At 39.8% G+C, this 17,282-nt stretch overlaps 1 protein-coding gene across 1 annotated transcript in view; it reads right to left on the bottom strand.

The window, feature by feature from the left end:
• The window catches only part of SORCS1 (sortilin related VPS10 domain containing receptor 1), a 270,695-nt gene that overhangs the window by 10,459 nt on the left and 242,954 nt on the right, over positions 1–17,282 (bottom strand). Inside the window, exons 20-24 of the mRNA XM_017804167.1 lie at positions 17,165–17,282; positions 13,070–13,203; positions 11,028–11,151; positions 9,958–10,070; positions 7,178–7,309 (exon numbers count right to left, since the gene is read on the bottom strand). The exon at positions 17,165–17,282 is cut by the window's right edge and continues 21 nt beyond it. Coding sequence (XP_017659656.1) covers positions 7,178–7,309; positions 9,958–10,070; positions 11,028–11,151; positions 13,070–13,203; positions 17,165–17,282 — 621 coding nt within the window. The remainder of the gene's footprint in view (positions 1–7,177; positions 7,310–9,957; positions 10,071–11,027; positions 11,152–13,069; positions 13,204–17,164) is intronic.

Genomic DNA, 17,282 nt, shown 5'->3' with positions numbered 1-17,282 from the left:
AATGGTTTTGTCAAGGATTTGGGCACGAAATGGAAGAACAGAAGGATCTGGAGAAAGCCAGCATGAGCAGGTACAAGAGACTTTGTTGGGCACTAGTGACTTGAAGGAACAGTGAGATTTGCCCTGGCCTGCCCATGGTGCAGAGTGAAGAGGGCAAAACAGCAGGAAAATGACAGCTGAGAGGTGCTGTGGGCTGCCTCTCAGCAGGTAAACTCAACAAGTATTACTCTTTGCAAAGGAATAATAAGAAGGGGAAAGGCAATAAGAGTGAAGTAGTAAGAAAAAGGAAGAAAGACAGAAAGAAACAGTCACAACTGAAATTTATTATTGCTGTATTGCATTGTTACTTGATTGAGGACTTGGTTGTATGACATCCTGTACAAATGCATCTCAGACTAAAATTATTTTTGCCTGAAACAATCAGTGTCCCAGCAGAGGATTGAAATAGCCATAACTGTTCCAGGACTACACACAAAGTGTCAAAACTGGCAGCAACTGTTCATGCTGCTCAGAGTATAAGGCATATTTCCTTGGCTCAATTAATTACATGCACTCCCAGTGGCTTTTTGTGTACAGCCTTTTTTTTTTTTTTTGCCTCGGTCTTTATGGAATCTGAACAAGTGAAAAAAATGAATAACAGACTAAGACCTTCAAAAGTGCCAGTAAGAATTAGACATCTGCCTTCCTCAGGCAGCTCTGGAGATGCCTAACACACACTTCTGAGGGAAGAACAGATGCATTCAGACATGTTTTTAAAATGTTTACTTGCTTGGTACAATGTTTTCGTTTTCCCTTATGTGGAAAATAAGATTCTCTTCAAAACAGAGATTCAGACAGTGAAAATGCATTTCTGTACTTCTAAAAATTATCTGAAATAGAAATCATACACAATGGCTTACAAAAGTCAGTATTTGAGGTCAGTGAGCAGCTTACACACACCTAAAGGGCCAAATTCACAGCAGGTCCAAAGTTGGACCTGACAACGTTTGCGGCCCTCACATGGTCCCAAGAGGACCTGTGTACCACAGGGTCAGCCAGGACATTTGCTTTGAGCTTGGAGAAGAGGTTCTTCTGCCTTTCTTACTCTGTCAAGTCTATTTCTACCTCAGTTTTCAGACTTTAATCTAGAAGTGGTTCTGACTCATATAGTTTGTTTACAATACTAATAGAGTATCTTTGAAGTAAATTTCCATACAAAAGCTGATCTCAGTTGCTGAGGTAATATAAAGGTTTCAATGGGAAACATTTTGACTTTTGTGCCTCTCTTTATTTCTGCACTTGAAGCGGTACCATGGATGCATTTTGGTTTAAAAAGCAGAAAAGGAAACATCAAAGCACCTTGGCCTGTTTAAAAAATAGCAGTGCAATTCCAATTGAACAGTCAGACCTTCAGCTGGGGAACAGGTTGGCCTCAGGCCTCTCTCTGTTTCCCTCCTGGAGATGCAACTAACTCAGCTGAAGACAAAACTTCTTAGAATAGCAACCTCCTAATTTATAGTCTTCAAGAGTCTCTCTTGTGAAAATAATTAGCTTTCAGAATTAGTTTTGGTCCTTAACTGAGCCTCATTGACTTTATCTGCTTCATTTGCAGAATTAAGCATGATGTGCAAAAATAATTCAGTAATAGAAACCATTCTTCATGTATCATTTTTCATCAAAGGACACATAATGAATAATAATAACAGACAATTTGTGAAAGGAAAAAAAAAAGAGATTCCAATTTAAAAATGGAACAAAACAAAAATTAATTTGGCTTCTCTTAGCATTTTGTCAGAATTAGGACTGTAAAAGAACCATGTGCACCAAGAAGCAGAATTATCACTGAGAAGGGCATTTTCTCATACCCTTATTGACTTTTCAAACCTCTGGTGTAAATTAGTTTAGACTAATTGAATGTGATTCAACTGTGCCAGTATGCACTAGCTAAGAATCTAGATAATTTTATAGATACCGTGTAAAGATCTCAACTAATGAGTGCTACACTTCTATTCAATTCATTGAAAAAATCAATAAACAACTAAGGAAAGAATTATGTGCATTGATTTGATAGGAAGCAACTTGAACCAGCATTACAAAAGTGAACCAGGAGTCAGGGCCAGAGTGGATCACTTTAAACTGTGCCACTCGCCCTGCATAACCTTGGTTACATCACATGAGGCCTCTAAAGCTTGCTTCTCTTAACACTGAAAAGAGCATAATCACTGATTTACTGGGTCCAGCAGGAATTTCTTCATATCTTTTAATGAAAGATGCTAAATTTAAGTTGCTGTAAGTATCCAGAGATACCGTGAGAGCACAAGGCAGAGGACATTCCTGTGGTTACTCTGGGACAAGAATAGACCAGCAGATACGAACCCAGACATAAAAACCAGGATCCACTTTTGATGAACAAAGGTGACCAGAAGGAGACTTGAGAATCAAGGGCTGCTCTGTACACTTAGCAAAAGATGACAAAGTGAGAGGGCTGATAGTTACATGGTAGGAGTTAACTCAAGGATATTAAGACAAGAAATATAAACAGCCTCTTCTACAGTACACAAGCAGCTGATCAAGAAAAGCTGGCTATGGAAAAAAGCCCCCAGTACAAGGTCTTTGGGTTCATATTATCCCACTCTGTCCCCACCTGCCTTTAGTTTTTAATACTGGCCCAACCTCCCCTAAGTACCCAGTGGAAGACTTGATCTGCATTCTAAGGTACAGATGTTAAAAAATCTCTCCTAGTAAACACTAGATGATTTACCCTGTATATCAAGCTTTTCCTGGAATTTAATTTTCAGGACTGATTGGCGCAATTTTCTGTAAGATTTGAAAGTGTTCACTGTCATGATCTTGTTGCTAAAAATATTTTGGTGATGGGCATATCTGAAATACATCAGAGAAAAGTACTGAAAGATTGAAGCTTAGGAGGGTGGGTGAAAGAAAAACCCAAATGATAAAAAAAAGATAGAAGCTCCATCAGCTAAAAAGAAGCAGATATATAAGTAAATCTGCTCTAAGGAAAGAATCCTAAGAGGTATATGCACACAGGTTTCCTGAATACCACTCTCCATAGTTTTAAATTCGCCAGAGGTGTCTCATCTCTGCAGTTCATCACTGTCCATTTGATATTCAGTCATCCATGTCATTTCCCATCTCTTTGGCTGGATACAGATACTGGCCACAGCTGCAACATGTTGAGCACAGTTGGGTACTAACCAGCTGATGTTGCTATTTGCCAAAGTCTCCATCACACTTGCTACATTACTGACAGCTCTTCTCAGAGAAAAGATAATTGGCCTCAGATTCCATTAACTAGTTGCTCCTACCTCTATTTTGCATTCTGCTTTTACAGTTATTTTGAATAGGCCAGGTAAAATCATGTAAATGGAGAACTAAAAGGAAATTCAGGATAACACTGAAACTTGTACTTGATACGAAAACATCACTTCAGAATTCTCATGTATCTTCCACTTATATCTCATTTGACTAACAGAAGATGCATTTGCTGTGTTTGACAAAAAGCCTCCACTAGCAAGCAATGTGGAGAGAAGATAATTTGTGAAATGCATAAACAAAAAGATAACCCTTCAGAATCCTCATATTGAGTAAAACTGTACACTGAAATAAACTGAGTAATTGTAACTACCCTCTACTGGACTGTAAGGAGAATATTTTCCTACTGAGCATTCATTTTGAATTGGATTAGTGCTAAAAATTACTCAAAAATTTCTTGAAGTGTTACTAATTAAAGATTTGCCCTTCAATGAAAGGGAAGAATTTGGTGCTTTTGAAGTGGCAGATCTGAATTCTGTAATACTTACATTCACCAAGCCTATCCATGAAGGTGGCATAACAACTCTATGCCAGCCTATGTATATGACAGTAATTGGTACTGTGTATGCCCAGAAAAATAGTTTTGAGAGTGGTACATCAAGTCAAGGAGAAAATGATATCTACCATTTACCCACAGTCTCAACAAGTGCATGAGACACAAATGCATCATCCTAATGGAAAACTCCATGGAAATGTATATTCATCAAGTGTGATGGACTTCCACAATCCCACTACAACTGTACCAAAAACTTTATGGGTTACTCTGTTTAGATTCATAAAATATGTCACAGAGGAGTATTATTGACTCTGACAAATGTGAAATTAAGACCTGGAGATTTTCAAAGGATAGCGGACATCTAACTGCCCTTGAAGTCAATGGGAATTATGCACCTAGAGACCACAGAGTGGCTGGACAGACACCTAAAATTATGCTTACAAAGCCAAATGAATATGAACCGAAAAAAAAAGGATGAGCTTAATCAGTCTTAAGGGGAAACAGCAAAAAAGTAAGCCCTTCATGGTCATTAGATAGGTATCAGATTTACTGGTAAATGTCAAAGTCCATGAAACCACACATACCCTTCCCAGTTACCCTTGGCAGAACAGTGGTCTAGCTCAGGTGATGAAATACAGCTCAGTTGAGCAAGTTTCCCAAAATCCTCACAGGTTCACAGGTTCCCTGTGACAGACATGGCTTGCAGCAACTTCAGGAGTTTCACTCCATCATCTGTCCTTAGCCTTGGTTGTTTTAGCTAACAAAAGTTAGCATGCACCACTCACATGATTTACATGGCTTCTCCCTTTCAAGCCCAGGTTGGATGAGCAGAGCATTAGGACCACAGAGTGTCCCTGGCCTCTGTTCTCATACCTGGTATGTGAATACAGTGGATTCAGGGCTGTATCACCATGTCTATGTTGTATGACAGCAGCTATACATGCTGACTTTAGGATGCTCTAACAAAAAGGGAAGAGAAAGAGGGGGCTATAGCACACTTCATTCTGCTGGTAAATCTGTGCCTACAGTGTCCATGGTGGGTTTTGCACCCTTCTGTTGTATTTCAGTCACTTTCATCAACTTTTGATATCGAGAATGAGTTAGATTTTCCCTCCCTTGGGTACTGAAACAAAGCCTTTACAGAATAGAAACATTTAATTCTATAACTCTTTTCCAGCTGGTCTATTCTGACTGCAAGCCTTCCAGGGAAAGAAACTATTTGTCACTGCGTCTCTGGATAGGTTCACTATGTCTCAGGTTTGGAGACCTGCTGCCATATGTGATACAACACTCTGAAAAAAAAGGAACTTAAATGATTAATTGCTTCCTTAAGGACCCTTATTCCACTGCACTGTTTGTGCAACCTATTTCCATTTTGTCCCTGCATACTTTAGTTTCTCTTCTAAATTATAAAAAATAATTCAGGACTGTAACTCCTTTGGGTGTGCACCTGCAAACACACAAACTTGTATACGTGCCTTTGAATAGCTTGTTCCTTGCTCATGAACACAGATTTCTATTCCTTCCAGAAAATAATGCTATGCATTATAAGTACCTCAGAAGCAACTTAAGCTGTAGTCATCAAAAATATCTGCTCCCAGTACTCATCCCAGTGACTTCAGGCACAGGCAGAGGCTGTTGAATGAGCTTTGAAACACTTTGGGAAATGGATAATGAAGGATCACAGGCAAAATGGATGACAAAACAGAAACAGTATCAGAATATGCTTCAGAGTGGAGGGCAGACAACTTTTGTGGCCCTCAGGCAGCTGTCTCACTGAGAACGATGACATCTTTTTCTAGAGTAACTAGGAAGGGAATGTAGTACCCACAGACCAGTAAGAAAAACATTCTGACTATCCTGAAAGGATCAGGGAAGATATTTCTTCACAAGAAACACCTTTGCATTTGCAAATAGCAAATAGGTTCTCTCTCCTCCAAAGGCTACCATTTGGACCCTGCAGTATGCCAGAGAAGTTGATGGAGTTACACTGAAAATTACATTTCTTTTTGTCCATAAAAAGGGTCATGAGAGCACTGCCAGGGCTTCCCTTCTTCACAGCCACAAAGACTCCATTTTTACAGGAAGGAAAAAGAGAGGCATAAAGAGAGGGAGAAATAGAGTAAGCTGCCGAGTGCCGGAGGGGAGCAGGGTCAGATGTAAATTTTAAAGTTTATGGACCGGCTTCCTTGCCAATTTGTGAAGGAGGAAAAGAGAAAGGGGACGAAGGAGAAAAGGGAGGAAAGATTTTGCAGAGCAGTAAATCTCCATATTTTTTGTTTATTATATGGTGGTAAAAATTGCAGAGGAAAGTCATTTGTCAAAAAAAAATGACAGTTAAGGATGCTGAGCAAGGGGAAGCATAAGAATATGGGTGACTTAGTGGTTTGAGGCCCATAGCTAAGTTAACAAGGCTTGATACATGGACAAGACATGAGCAATGGAGAGGCAGAGGTACAGTGGGACTTCCCTCAGGGCTAGTTATCTTTGCCCCTGGAATCTAAAATAATAAGCTGAGAGACAGCAAAGAAGCTATGGGACATGGGGACATAGTTTAATGGTGAACATGGCAATGTTAGGTTATCAATTGGTCTCAATAATGTTAGAGGTCTTTTCCAAATTTAACAATTCCATGATTCTATGATATTTTGGGATTTATGCCCAGCACAAGGTTCTATTTTTTAGTTATAATCATGCAGGTCCACCTGGTGGGTAGGACCTTTTATGCTTGTAGGGAGATACAGTCCTTCAGTTGTGATAACCTGTTACAGCCTTGCAAGGAGAAAACAATCCATGGTGGCTCAACCCCACTTCCAGCATCATGAAGAAGGCAGGCAGATACTCCAACTCCAAAGCCTTAAATTAGCAAAGTTCTGAATTGCCCAGGTTTACCACTCAGCTCTGTCTCCAGTGCTTTCTAGATTCTTGACAGCCTCATTAACTTTGTTTTATGAAGCTATTCCAGTTCATGCAGGCAAGAATCATCCCCTAAATCCTTCCTGTTTTCTTCCTGCTTCCATGAAGCAGGAAGACATGATATCACAGAAATTTATGCTGAATTAACATTACTTAGGGAATCTAAATGGGAGTTTAAACCCCCAAATACAGCTCCAAAACCTCTTTCCAGTGTTGGGGAGAAGAAAAAAGCCCACCACCAAAAAACCCAACACCACAAAAAACCAAACCAAACCAAACCAACCAACCAACCAAACTACAACAAAAAAAGCCACCACAAAACAAAGAGGATGTAACATGTACCCTAGTGAATCAGATGCATTTCTACATACATTCATTTGTATCTATATCTATCTATATATATACACTCAAAAATGCATAAACATGCACTTCTACAAGTAATGGACACAATACCTGCTCCAGATCTGCTGCTGTTCTTTTTTTCTCTCCTGTGGCATCTTGATATGGTAAAATGAAGAGTTCAGCAGATGTGGGCAGACCAGGGAGCACTGCGACTAGAACATGTTTGCTTGAAATACCTGTCACCTGATGCATAGACAAAGAGTGGACAGATAAGCAGATAAACATGTGGATGGCACTGAATTCTGAGGCTGTCTTTGTTAAGGCATCAGAGTATTTATACAAGTGATGTAGGGTATATCTGGTACAATGGAGAGAACTTTGTTAAAATCCACTGCAGGTGAAAAGTTGGCAATTAATAATTTCCTGATCTAAGATATATTACCATGTTCTCCAGTAAAATATGCAGGGTCCTAAAGCAGTAATAATAAATAGACAAGCTAAAAGGAGCTCTTAAGTAACAATTGCATATGGTCCCAAAATCCAAACATATCCCATCTTTTTTTTAATTTGTCTTGTTGGCTGAAAATCTCAAGCTAGGACTTAAATCTCCCTAATTTTTACATATTAGACAAAATTCAGAAAAAAGTACCCATAGGCATCACTAACAGGTTCATCTCTGGTCGTGGGTTTTAGTCGATGCAAACAGGATACTACACAAACAGATTGTGGAGCTATTACATAGAAAAGGAACCTAACTTGCCCCTCAGAAAGTTTTTTTAGCCAAAGGAAGGAGAAACAGAATTTGATGAATCTCCTTCCATTGCCTCTTTGTGCTGTGAATTATCCAGCAAATGCACTTAAATCTCAAGGTTTTGATTTAAACCTGTTTTCAAGTGCTGAATTTAGTAGGTCACTTTTAAAGGGAAAATAAAAAGTGCCCTCAGAGATGAGGACAGATCACAGCAGCTGAATGCACCACAGAGGTTTCCCTACAGTAAGGACTCACAAGCCTCTCAGACATTAATTGGGCCTAAATCTATTTAATTCTTCTCCCTTGGTTCAGGAGCAAAGACTTGAAGGTGCTCATTGAAAGAAATGGTGGATGGAGGACAAGGAGTCAGCAAAACTGATTACAAATCACCATTTTCTGAGCTAATTCTGTGAATAACCCAAGTGTGACTGCTGACAGTCCAGGGAAAATCCCATGAAGCTATAAAAAGGGAATCCTTCCCCTCCATCCCTCACCAAGAAAAAGCACATGGCTTTGTTGCCCCCCCCTTTTTTTTTTGGTTTTGAAATGTGGATTTAGAAAAAAACCCCGAACCTATAAAATATTAAAGTCTCTTATATTCTTTTCCAGTATTCTGTGAAGTCAGGGCTTGCATTATTTTCACTTGCCTAACAGGTTGCTTTAACATGTCAAGAAAACAACAAAGTATTACCAGTTAATGGAAAGCTTTCATTTTCAGAGGCTGGGAATGACTTTTTTTCAGAAGTGGGAGACAGGACTCAGAAAATCAATGATATGATCAAATAGTTATGATCATAACACAAAATACGATATTTTGTGATAATATAAAATTATCCCTTCTTAGAGAGAAGATCAGATTTTAGTACAGACCTATAATTTCATATGCAGAATTTTTATCCAAGTCTATGGTATTCTGTAATAAGAATGCAATTCTTTAATAAAAGCTCATAAAAAGTCTATAACACAGCTATAATTTCCTATTGAATTATTTAGTTATTTGACTCATTTTTATACAGTTTACTTAATTGTCATAGAAATCTATGGGGTTTAACTTTTACAGGAACTCTCACAAAGGCTTGTTTAAGTGAATCATTTAGCTATATTAAGAGGGATAATTAGCTATCAATTTTTTTCCTTTTTACTCAAACAACAAAAAGGCTGTGTTTTCACTGCTCTGCTTTGGATATGTAGCCTTGTTATTGTGGTTTTACAATTCTTCTGTTTTTTATGGTTTGATTTTGTTTTATTGAGTTGTCTATATTCTGAAAATTCATCCTGAAGATAAACGGATCCTTGAATACTTGATACAAACATAAATATGTCAGAAGAACAAGCTAACAAACCTCAGAAAAATGCTATTTTTTTCCCCTTTCCTCTTCTTCTCCTGTCTTTTGAGGAAATCTCAGAAAAAAGTCTAAGAAACAATCCAAACAACTTTGCGTGCACCTCTCTGGTGCACAGTGTTTTTCTAGACTTTTTGCACAGATCATACCACAAATGTACATATAAGCTTGTTAATTACATCTGTAATACTTATATACTTTCAAAATCTCAGTATCTTTATGTTTTAAAAAAAGCAGAAACCCTGTTTCAAACAGTTCCTTTTGCTATTTTTCCACTGAGCTGAGAAACTCCAGCCATCTCTTTTAACTTTACATAGCTTCTCAGTTTGAAATCCAAATCTTCAGCCACACTAGAATATTTTTATGAATATTTTTATTTTGTTCCCCCACTAAAGAAGGAAGTTCAGAGCTTCTCTATAGCATTGATGGGAAAATCAGCACCCAATCCTGACCTGTAAGCCTCATGCTATATAAAAGACAAAAAGCACTTTACTGTGGGGCTCTTCTATGTAGTAAAAATTGTTTTCTTTTTGGTCTTTTAAGTTTTCTACAGTATATTTGTAATTCCATTAGAATAGCACTACCTTACATTGGAGGCTAACTGAGCACCAGGTTGTCATAGGATGAGATAATTTCACTATCTAAAATTTAGGATGCTGGTCTCAAACACTAGTCTGTTCTCCTTTTCCGGTTGGTAGGAACACAAACACATCCTGAGAGAACAGCTGATCCAGTCTCAATGAAGAAACAAAGCAGAAACTAAAACCACTGTAACACAGGTTATGCGCACAGCTTACCTCCACCAGAGCTCTCTTGACTACTCTGCTCATGTCCCTTCTCCATTCTGGGATATCTGGGTTGTGGTCATCAAGGTTCGGAGAGAATGATAACCTCAGGGACTGAAATTTCTCTGCAGATATAATGACATGGTTGGTGAAAAGACTGTGAAATGCCTTATTGCTAAATGAGGGGTCAGAACCCAGTGAAATCTGCTGCAGCTCGTGTTTTTCTTAATCAACCTGCAGATGATGCACAGACTGTCATAGAACCCAGAGTGTGCCCAAGACACTCACTGAGAGATTTGGAGAATCCGAGAGATTCACCACTTGAGTGTCACAGAAATGAAAGAGGTGATCAGTCCTTACTCGAGTGGATAAACAGCACTGCAAGGGGAGCTGTCCTGGGAATGTAAATATAATGTTACCTGCATCTTGACTTCTGGAGTAGCAAGCACTGTGAAGGAAGCTGTGATTGTACTCTCACAGACATGCCCCAAACACTCTTAACTGGAAGGGGACAGGGATAAATGTGGGGAGAGGACGAGCCTTGAAAAATGTACTTAATCTCTATTGATATTAACAGAGATGCCCCCATTGATCACTATGATCACGTGCTTAGTACAAACAGCTAAAATGGGGATTCTCAGTGTTTTTTAGGTTCCATCTACACTCTGTGGTATTTGTGTGCCCTAACTGCTTCTGAGGCACAAGTACAAGGTCAAATCAGTACGGATTTCTGTGCAGAAATGCAGCACACAGCACTGATTTACCTTTCAAGCTGAGCAGCTTTTGTGTGAGTTAAGAGGCCTCTACTGGCCAAGAAGGGGGAAAACCAGCTCACAAAATGAACTAACATTTTGACAATCATGTAGGATGATCAGATAGTGACAGAACAGATGCAGAGGTTATCTGGGAAGGGGATCATGTCAGTCTAATGTCAGTCAGTGGCCTTCAGAGACATTATGCCGAACTGACAACACTGGAACTGAATTTATAATCTTAAAGACCTCTTGTTGCTGCCAGCTAACCTGGCTCTCTAGCTGTAGACTATGGAGAATCCTATGTGAAATGAAAGGGGAAGAACTCACCATACACTGCAACAGTCTTTGTGTCCTGAAGAATGGTGTTTCCTGCTGAGACCTGAACAGTGATGGTGTTCATTCCTTCCACAGAAAATGTGAATGTGATACTCCCTTCCAATGTGATCAGTGGCTGCAAATACATCATAAAAGGAAAAATTAAGTTAATTTGGCTGAAAATAAAAAGCAAAAATGAGTTTGGTTCTCTAGCCTATTGGGATGCTTTGGGGAGTTAGTTCCAGATTGGAAACTTTAGACTTAGGTGGGGTCCTGTGACATGTGAGCTAATTTTTTAGAAAGGGCACAGGAATCCCAGACAGGGAAGTCCTCCTGAAATTCAGAGTAAGGCACCTGTAATTTCCAAAGGAGCTAAGTTTTAAGATTCCAGTATTTCCTTTCCACTTAAAATGTTGGTTGTTCTGGATCCCATGCTCACTCCCCAGAGAGGCCCAGATCCTAATATAAGGGCCTGCAAGACTCTCTGCTCAGGTATCACAGTCCTTTCCCAGATCTAGTTTAGGTGCCTTGTTTAAAGTGATTCAAGGAGGTTGTCACAGAACCAGCCAAATAAAGATTTTTCAGTTGTTGTCTCATGTTATTCTTGGACACGAAGATACCACTTTTGGTAAATTCTGGTGCTTGAGAGAACACAGATTCCCTTAGCTTGCTTTGCTAGGCAACCAGTTTATCAATGAGTTGTGTCCTCTTTCAGCAGATTCTGCCCTAATTTCTGTTTTCACTTATTAATGATCTCTGGGTGTGATCTTCAAAGCAGCCAGTATTAAGTCAAATTGTTGCCATTGTAGTCTGTAGTAAAATTCTCACTTCAATGAGAACAGAATTAGACCAACTCTGATCACTTACGAGCTTAGGAGATCAGAGAGAAGGTTAAGAGGTGACAATCACAGTCTGTAAGTACCTCTAGGGGGAGATGATTGCTGATAGTACAAAGAGTTCTTTAATCTACACAAAAAGGCATAACAAGATCCAACAGCTTGAATCTGAGACCAGATAAATTCAGACTACAAACACTGTGCATGTGTTCAAAGCTCAGAATAATAAGCTATGGAGAAATAGTTGGGGGGAAGGGTCAGAAGGAGAAGCAGAAAATTCTCCATCATCTGAGGAAAATTATTAATACAAAACAACAACAAAAGTCAGTTTCTGCTTTAATCACAAAGAGTTAAATAAAGCAGAAGGTATGGATGAAACTCTCCAACGTGCATTATACAGAAGATAATCATGTGTGGTTATGAAGGTTCCTCTTGGCTCTGCAAAATCCATGTGAATCTCTCCCCTCAGAAACTAATTAGGGTTTCTGGGTACTTCAGCCACAAACAGATGTGAAGTAACAGCTACAATGTCTGTGCAGATTTACCAGGACTAGAAACACAGAGGCAGCAGAATATGATGGATGATACTCTTATATCTGAGCAGAGCCCAGAGGTAGGGAGGTGTGTTGGGAACCATTTCATCCACCTGTAGCACATAATAATAAAGTATTTTTTGCACATGTGGTTTAGCACAGAGTTCTGGGGCTCAGGACTGGGTTCAGCATATTTAAGGGGAGGCACAGAGCTGATGGCAGTCTTTTCCCTTGTTACTCACCAGAGAAATGAGATTTAAACTCTAGGGCTATGTAAAGTCAGTTCCAGATATAAAAACAGCATCAGTTTGACAGGTTATTTTCCTTAAAAAAACCTGCCAAAACCCCTACATTTTTTATCTTCTTGTTACTGAGGAAGGGAGGGTGAAGAAAAATGTACTAGAAACTCCTCCAGATTTTGGTTAACTATGTTCACTTGGAGGTAATGCAGGAAGAAAGCTATTTGCAACTTGCATGAAATGGCAATAAACTCTGCAGAAACACAAAGCACTACTTACATTTCAGTGTTAGTACCTCAAAGAACCATTAATATCTTGCTCTTTGGTTTATAATTTTCTTGCATACATGACTATATAGAAGCATTCCCAGATCCCTCTCTCCCTCCCACTTCAGTCAGAGGGCTCTTCCAGGATTATTTTGATCTCTGTCAATCAGGAATACAAACCTCTGTGTTGTTCCCAAACCACCAGACATAAGTAAGCGTTCCCACTTGGCTTGGCCACAGTACTGCTGTGGCGTTGATCTCCTTGTTCTTCGTGGTGACAAAGGGCAGAGATAAGTGAACATGTTCCAAGGGACCTGCAGAGACAGAAGCAGCAGGTGAGCCCTCCATCTGAAATGTCAACCTGGGAGGGATACCCATTGGTTTAGGAAAGAAAAGTCTTCCAAATCACCATGGGACACGACAGAATGTTTTGGCTTGGTACCATTTCTAGAGAGGCAGGAGCCTCAGAGAACAGGAGCTACTCTTGTACCTGGAGTTGAAAAACCTGGACTCTCTACTGCACGAACCTCATATAGTCAGGAGCTTTTATGACTTTAACAATAGTGGCAGAGCCCTGTTGTGTGAATATGGCCTTCACTGGGAAGACATAAGAATGTGCAGGATAAACAGCTTCAGTGGACATGAAGAATCTCTGCTGATGAAAACTGCTATGATTTGGTGAACTTCAGCAGAAACTCTCTCTAAATACAGTTATTCACTGAGTGCCTGGATGTTAATGTTACCTTATATTCCCTCCTTTTCATCAATAAATTCTTTTATTTCTTCAGTATAAACAGAACATAATTAATTCGACAAGTGACATTATGCTCAGGGTTACACATTTCCCATTTTCAGGAGACAGATGGGCCTTTGTTGTTAAATCTTGTTCTATAGATTATTTTTAAAAATGTGTTCTGACTGTTCAGCAAGAGAAAAAAGCAATTGTCCCAAGTGACAGAGAAAGAAAAATAAAGAAACCCCAAGTGATACTGGGACATGGGTTCCTTAAACAGATTAAGGCCACATCTACATGTCCCAAGTCTGTGAGCTCCACAGTGATGAGAACCACAGTCACAGCCTTGCATTGCTCCTGTGGAGTTGAGATCCATTGCTAGAGGATTTTATATATTTCAGGGGAGGATCTTTCAGGCTATAACCCAGGTATGAATCACCACTTAGACCTTGCTTTTCAGCCTAGAGGAACACCACACTCTGGAGCAAGCATCCTATGTAGCACAATAGGCAGAGAGAAGAAAAAATCTCCCAGATCAGACTGTATAAATAATGTCAGAATAAGGACCAGTGTTCCTGATTTCTTACTGAAATGGATCTTTCTCTGTGCTGTAGACACAGTCGCTGCTTAATCTGAAGCAATCCAAGTAAGAGTTATCCATGATCATACTAACCGAAGCCTGCTATAATCAGACTATGGATCATTCTTCCTTTTATAAGTAGCAGTCAACACTCTTGAAAATTCAAGAGAAGACACAATTTCATCCATATGATTTTAATGACATCCCCCTTCTCAGACCCATTTCCGTAACTAGGCTGTGCTGCTTTCAGCAAGACTCTAAGACCTGAAAAACAGCAATTTCCCAGCCTAAATATTTCACAGCTCTGGTATCCTTTGGGGTGTTTGTCAAATGCCCAATGTCAGCACAGCCCTACAGGGGAACACATTTCCTAACACTGGGTGCAGTGAGAGCTGTGACAATGGAGACCATGAAAAGTCTGATACACTCCAATGTAACTGCATTGCTGTTCTGAATAGATCCCAAATGATCCTGCACAGCAGAGTGCCCAGCACCTCCTTGGACCTTCACCATATGCTGGCTAGGAAACAACATAAAAGAATGGCTCAAGCAACCCAATTTTGCCTGAGTATTTCTGGGCACACAGCACTTCGGTCAAGGTGGCTGAAATGCTGAACTGTTATCTGGCCAGCAGATGGGGATAGCTCACTCTGGATTGCCCCTCAGCTTGGTAGAAGACTGCTTTCACACAGGTAAGTTTGAAAAGGATTCAAGAAAATTAATTTCTGAGCTTCATGCAGGACCGTGGAGGCTACAGACCTTCACCTGCCCCAGGAAAAAAACCTGTGTACAAGTCCCACACAAGAGAAAGGGAGAAGCTTCTCAAAAGGCTCATTTGTTCAGGTGATGGTTTTCTGAAGCATTCAGGCAAAGGCATAACTAACTTTCCAGCAGAAAATTTTCACATCAGGACAGTTTAGAGACAGCCTGTTGGCTGGAGCAGTTTACATACAGAAGTTTACACTGTCCATCCAACTCAAAATGCTCTTATCTCACAATAACCTGCATTTCTGGACCAACTGCAGCAGAGGCACTGCTTCTGTGCACTGGCCACATGGCTGCAGCAGGATGAGGAGGGCATGGGATGAAGCCTTTACTCTTATCTTGGAGATCACAAGCACTGACGTTCAGTGTCTGCAGTTTTTCCCCAGGAAGACTGCTGGCCGTTGGCAGGGAAGGGTGCTGGAAGGCCCAGATCTGGCTGCAGACACTCATGTATTAACCCTCTAACTAGGGTTTGTAGCCCTTCTTAAAACTCTGGATATTCAGGATGCACACTGCTTTTCTGTGGATCTTAACAATACAGTGTGTGTGTCTATTTTAAGGACAGATATTTTTATAAAACTCCCCAAAGGCCAAGCTCAAACCCCCCAAGCAAAATATTCAGCAGAAGCTGAGTGGCAATGCAAGTATTCAGTTAGGATTTAGAAGCTTTTGTGGATCAGGGTGTTAGACTCTGAAGAAGGCTGGATTTACTGCACAACTCTGTCCTCAGTAAATCTATTGCTAGTCTGAGTGGCACCATGCTCATTTATAACCTGCTTTGAAGTCCCTAATTCTTGTCATGGAGAGAAAGGTGAGACACATCCCTTAGAGCTGTCACTTCTCCAGGGATTCGGGAACATGTAATCTGGGCCTGGCTGCAACGATCACTCCATATTTAAGTCCTATGCTGGCATTACCTATACAAAACACAAAACCATAAACTATCAGTTGCTAAGTCACACAAACAAATTAGAATATTGTTTATTCCCTCTACAGCTTAAACAATCAGAATGGTTCGTAAGCCTTCAACGTCTCAAGAAAATGAATTGGAAAAGCTATACAGCAGAAAGACACTATGAGTGAGTGAAGGCTGGACACCTGCCAGCTGAAGGTGTTCTTGAAGGGAGACATTCAGGGAGATGCTTCTCTAGTGTTCCTTCATAAAAATCCTATCTCTCACAGCCATACCTCCCACTGCTCCCATCTGTGGATACAATGGGGCACTCCGAAAGAGCTGCCCTCTTTCCCTCAAGAGGCAGCTGCTTTCATGCTGTATGAACGAACTCCAAAACTAGTGTTAAACTATATGGAATGTGCTAAATTATCTAGACAATGTTTCAAGTAAATTTGGTAAAGGGTAAGCAGCATTTCTGTAAACATAACTTCATGTTTTGGAATTTCCTTTTTTTCTCAGTTTATCTGGCACAGAGGCACAACGTTGCAAACATAAATAATAAACAAAAACCCCACAGTGTAAAAAGAAAATTATGGCCCCAAACAAAATCCATTAGGAATGTTACAAAATTTCAATAAATAAGTTGACCCTTTGAGTTCATAACTATGTGCTAGAATAAATATGAAAGAATACAATATTAGTTTTATCCAAGAACTTGAGATACATTTCAGTTGTAAATCAGAGACAGATGAAGTATAAAAATGTTAAAAAGAACAGCAGAAAAGCAATGTGAAGATGACTTTTTTTCTTGCAATACTATTTAATACAAAGACTTTGGTTCCTATGACAACAGAAAGACTAAAATGCACTGGTTTCCATCCCAGAGGTGGATGTATTTCATTAAAGGGCAAAACACATGTACAAAGTAAGAGAAAAGTGATTAAAGATCCCTGGGTTTCTTTGTTGTTCTGGAAGTATAAGCTTGCTAATGAAAGTGCATTTCAGAAAGGGCTGAGCAGTCCTTTGAGGAGTCCCAGTTTAGACCACCTTAAATTAGAGGTGGAACATCATTTACAAAGCAGAAGTTAATGGTTAGACTCAATGATCTTAGAGGTCTTTTCCAACATTAATGAATCTATGATCACACAGTCTGGAATCATCAGTTTGTCTGGAGGACAGACGAACACTCATCATATTCCATCACTCTGGACCTAGCTGCAAAATCCCAAATGTCACCTCTAACTACAAGTAATAATGTTTTAAAGAACAACAGAAGCCAACAACGATTATGAACATACATACACGTTACGTGCAGGTAGAGGACAGCATTGTCAGAACCCAGGCTGTTTTCCACCAGCACAGTCACTCGGAATATGCCCACGTTCTGATAGATGTGCTTGATCCCATCTTCTGTTGAGCT

Source organism: Lepidothrix coronata, unplaced genomic scaffold (assembly GCF_001604755.1).
Source record: "Lepidothrix coronata isolate B3197 unplaced genomic scaffold, Lepidothrix_coronata-1.0 Scaffold8, whole genome shotgun sequence".
In the NCBI taxonomy this organism is placed as follows: Eukaryota; Metazoa; Chordata; class Aves; order Passeriformes; family Pipridae; genus Lepidothrix; species Lepidothrix coronata.
The sequence above is the reverse complement of the archived record's forward strand: the minus strand, read 5'-3'. Positions and strand labels throughout refer to the sequence as shown.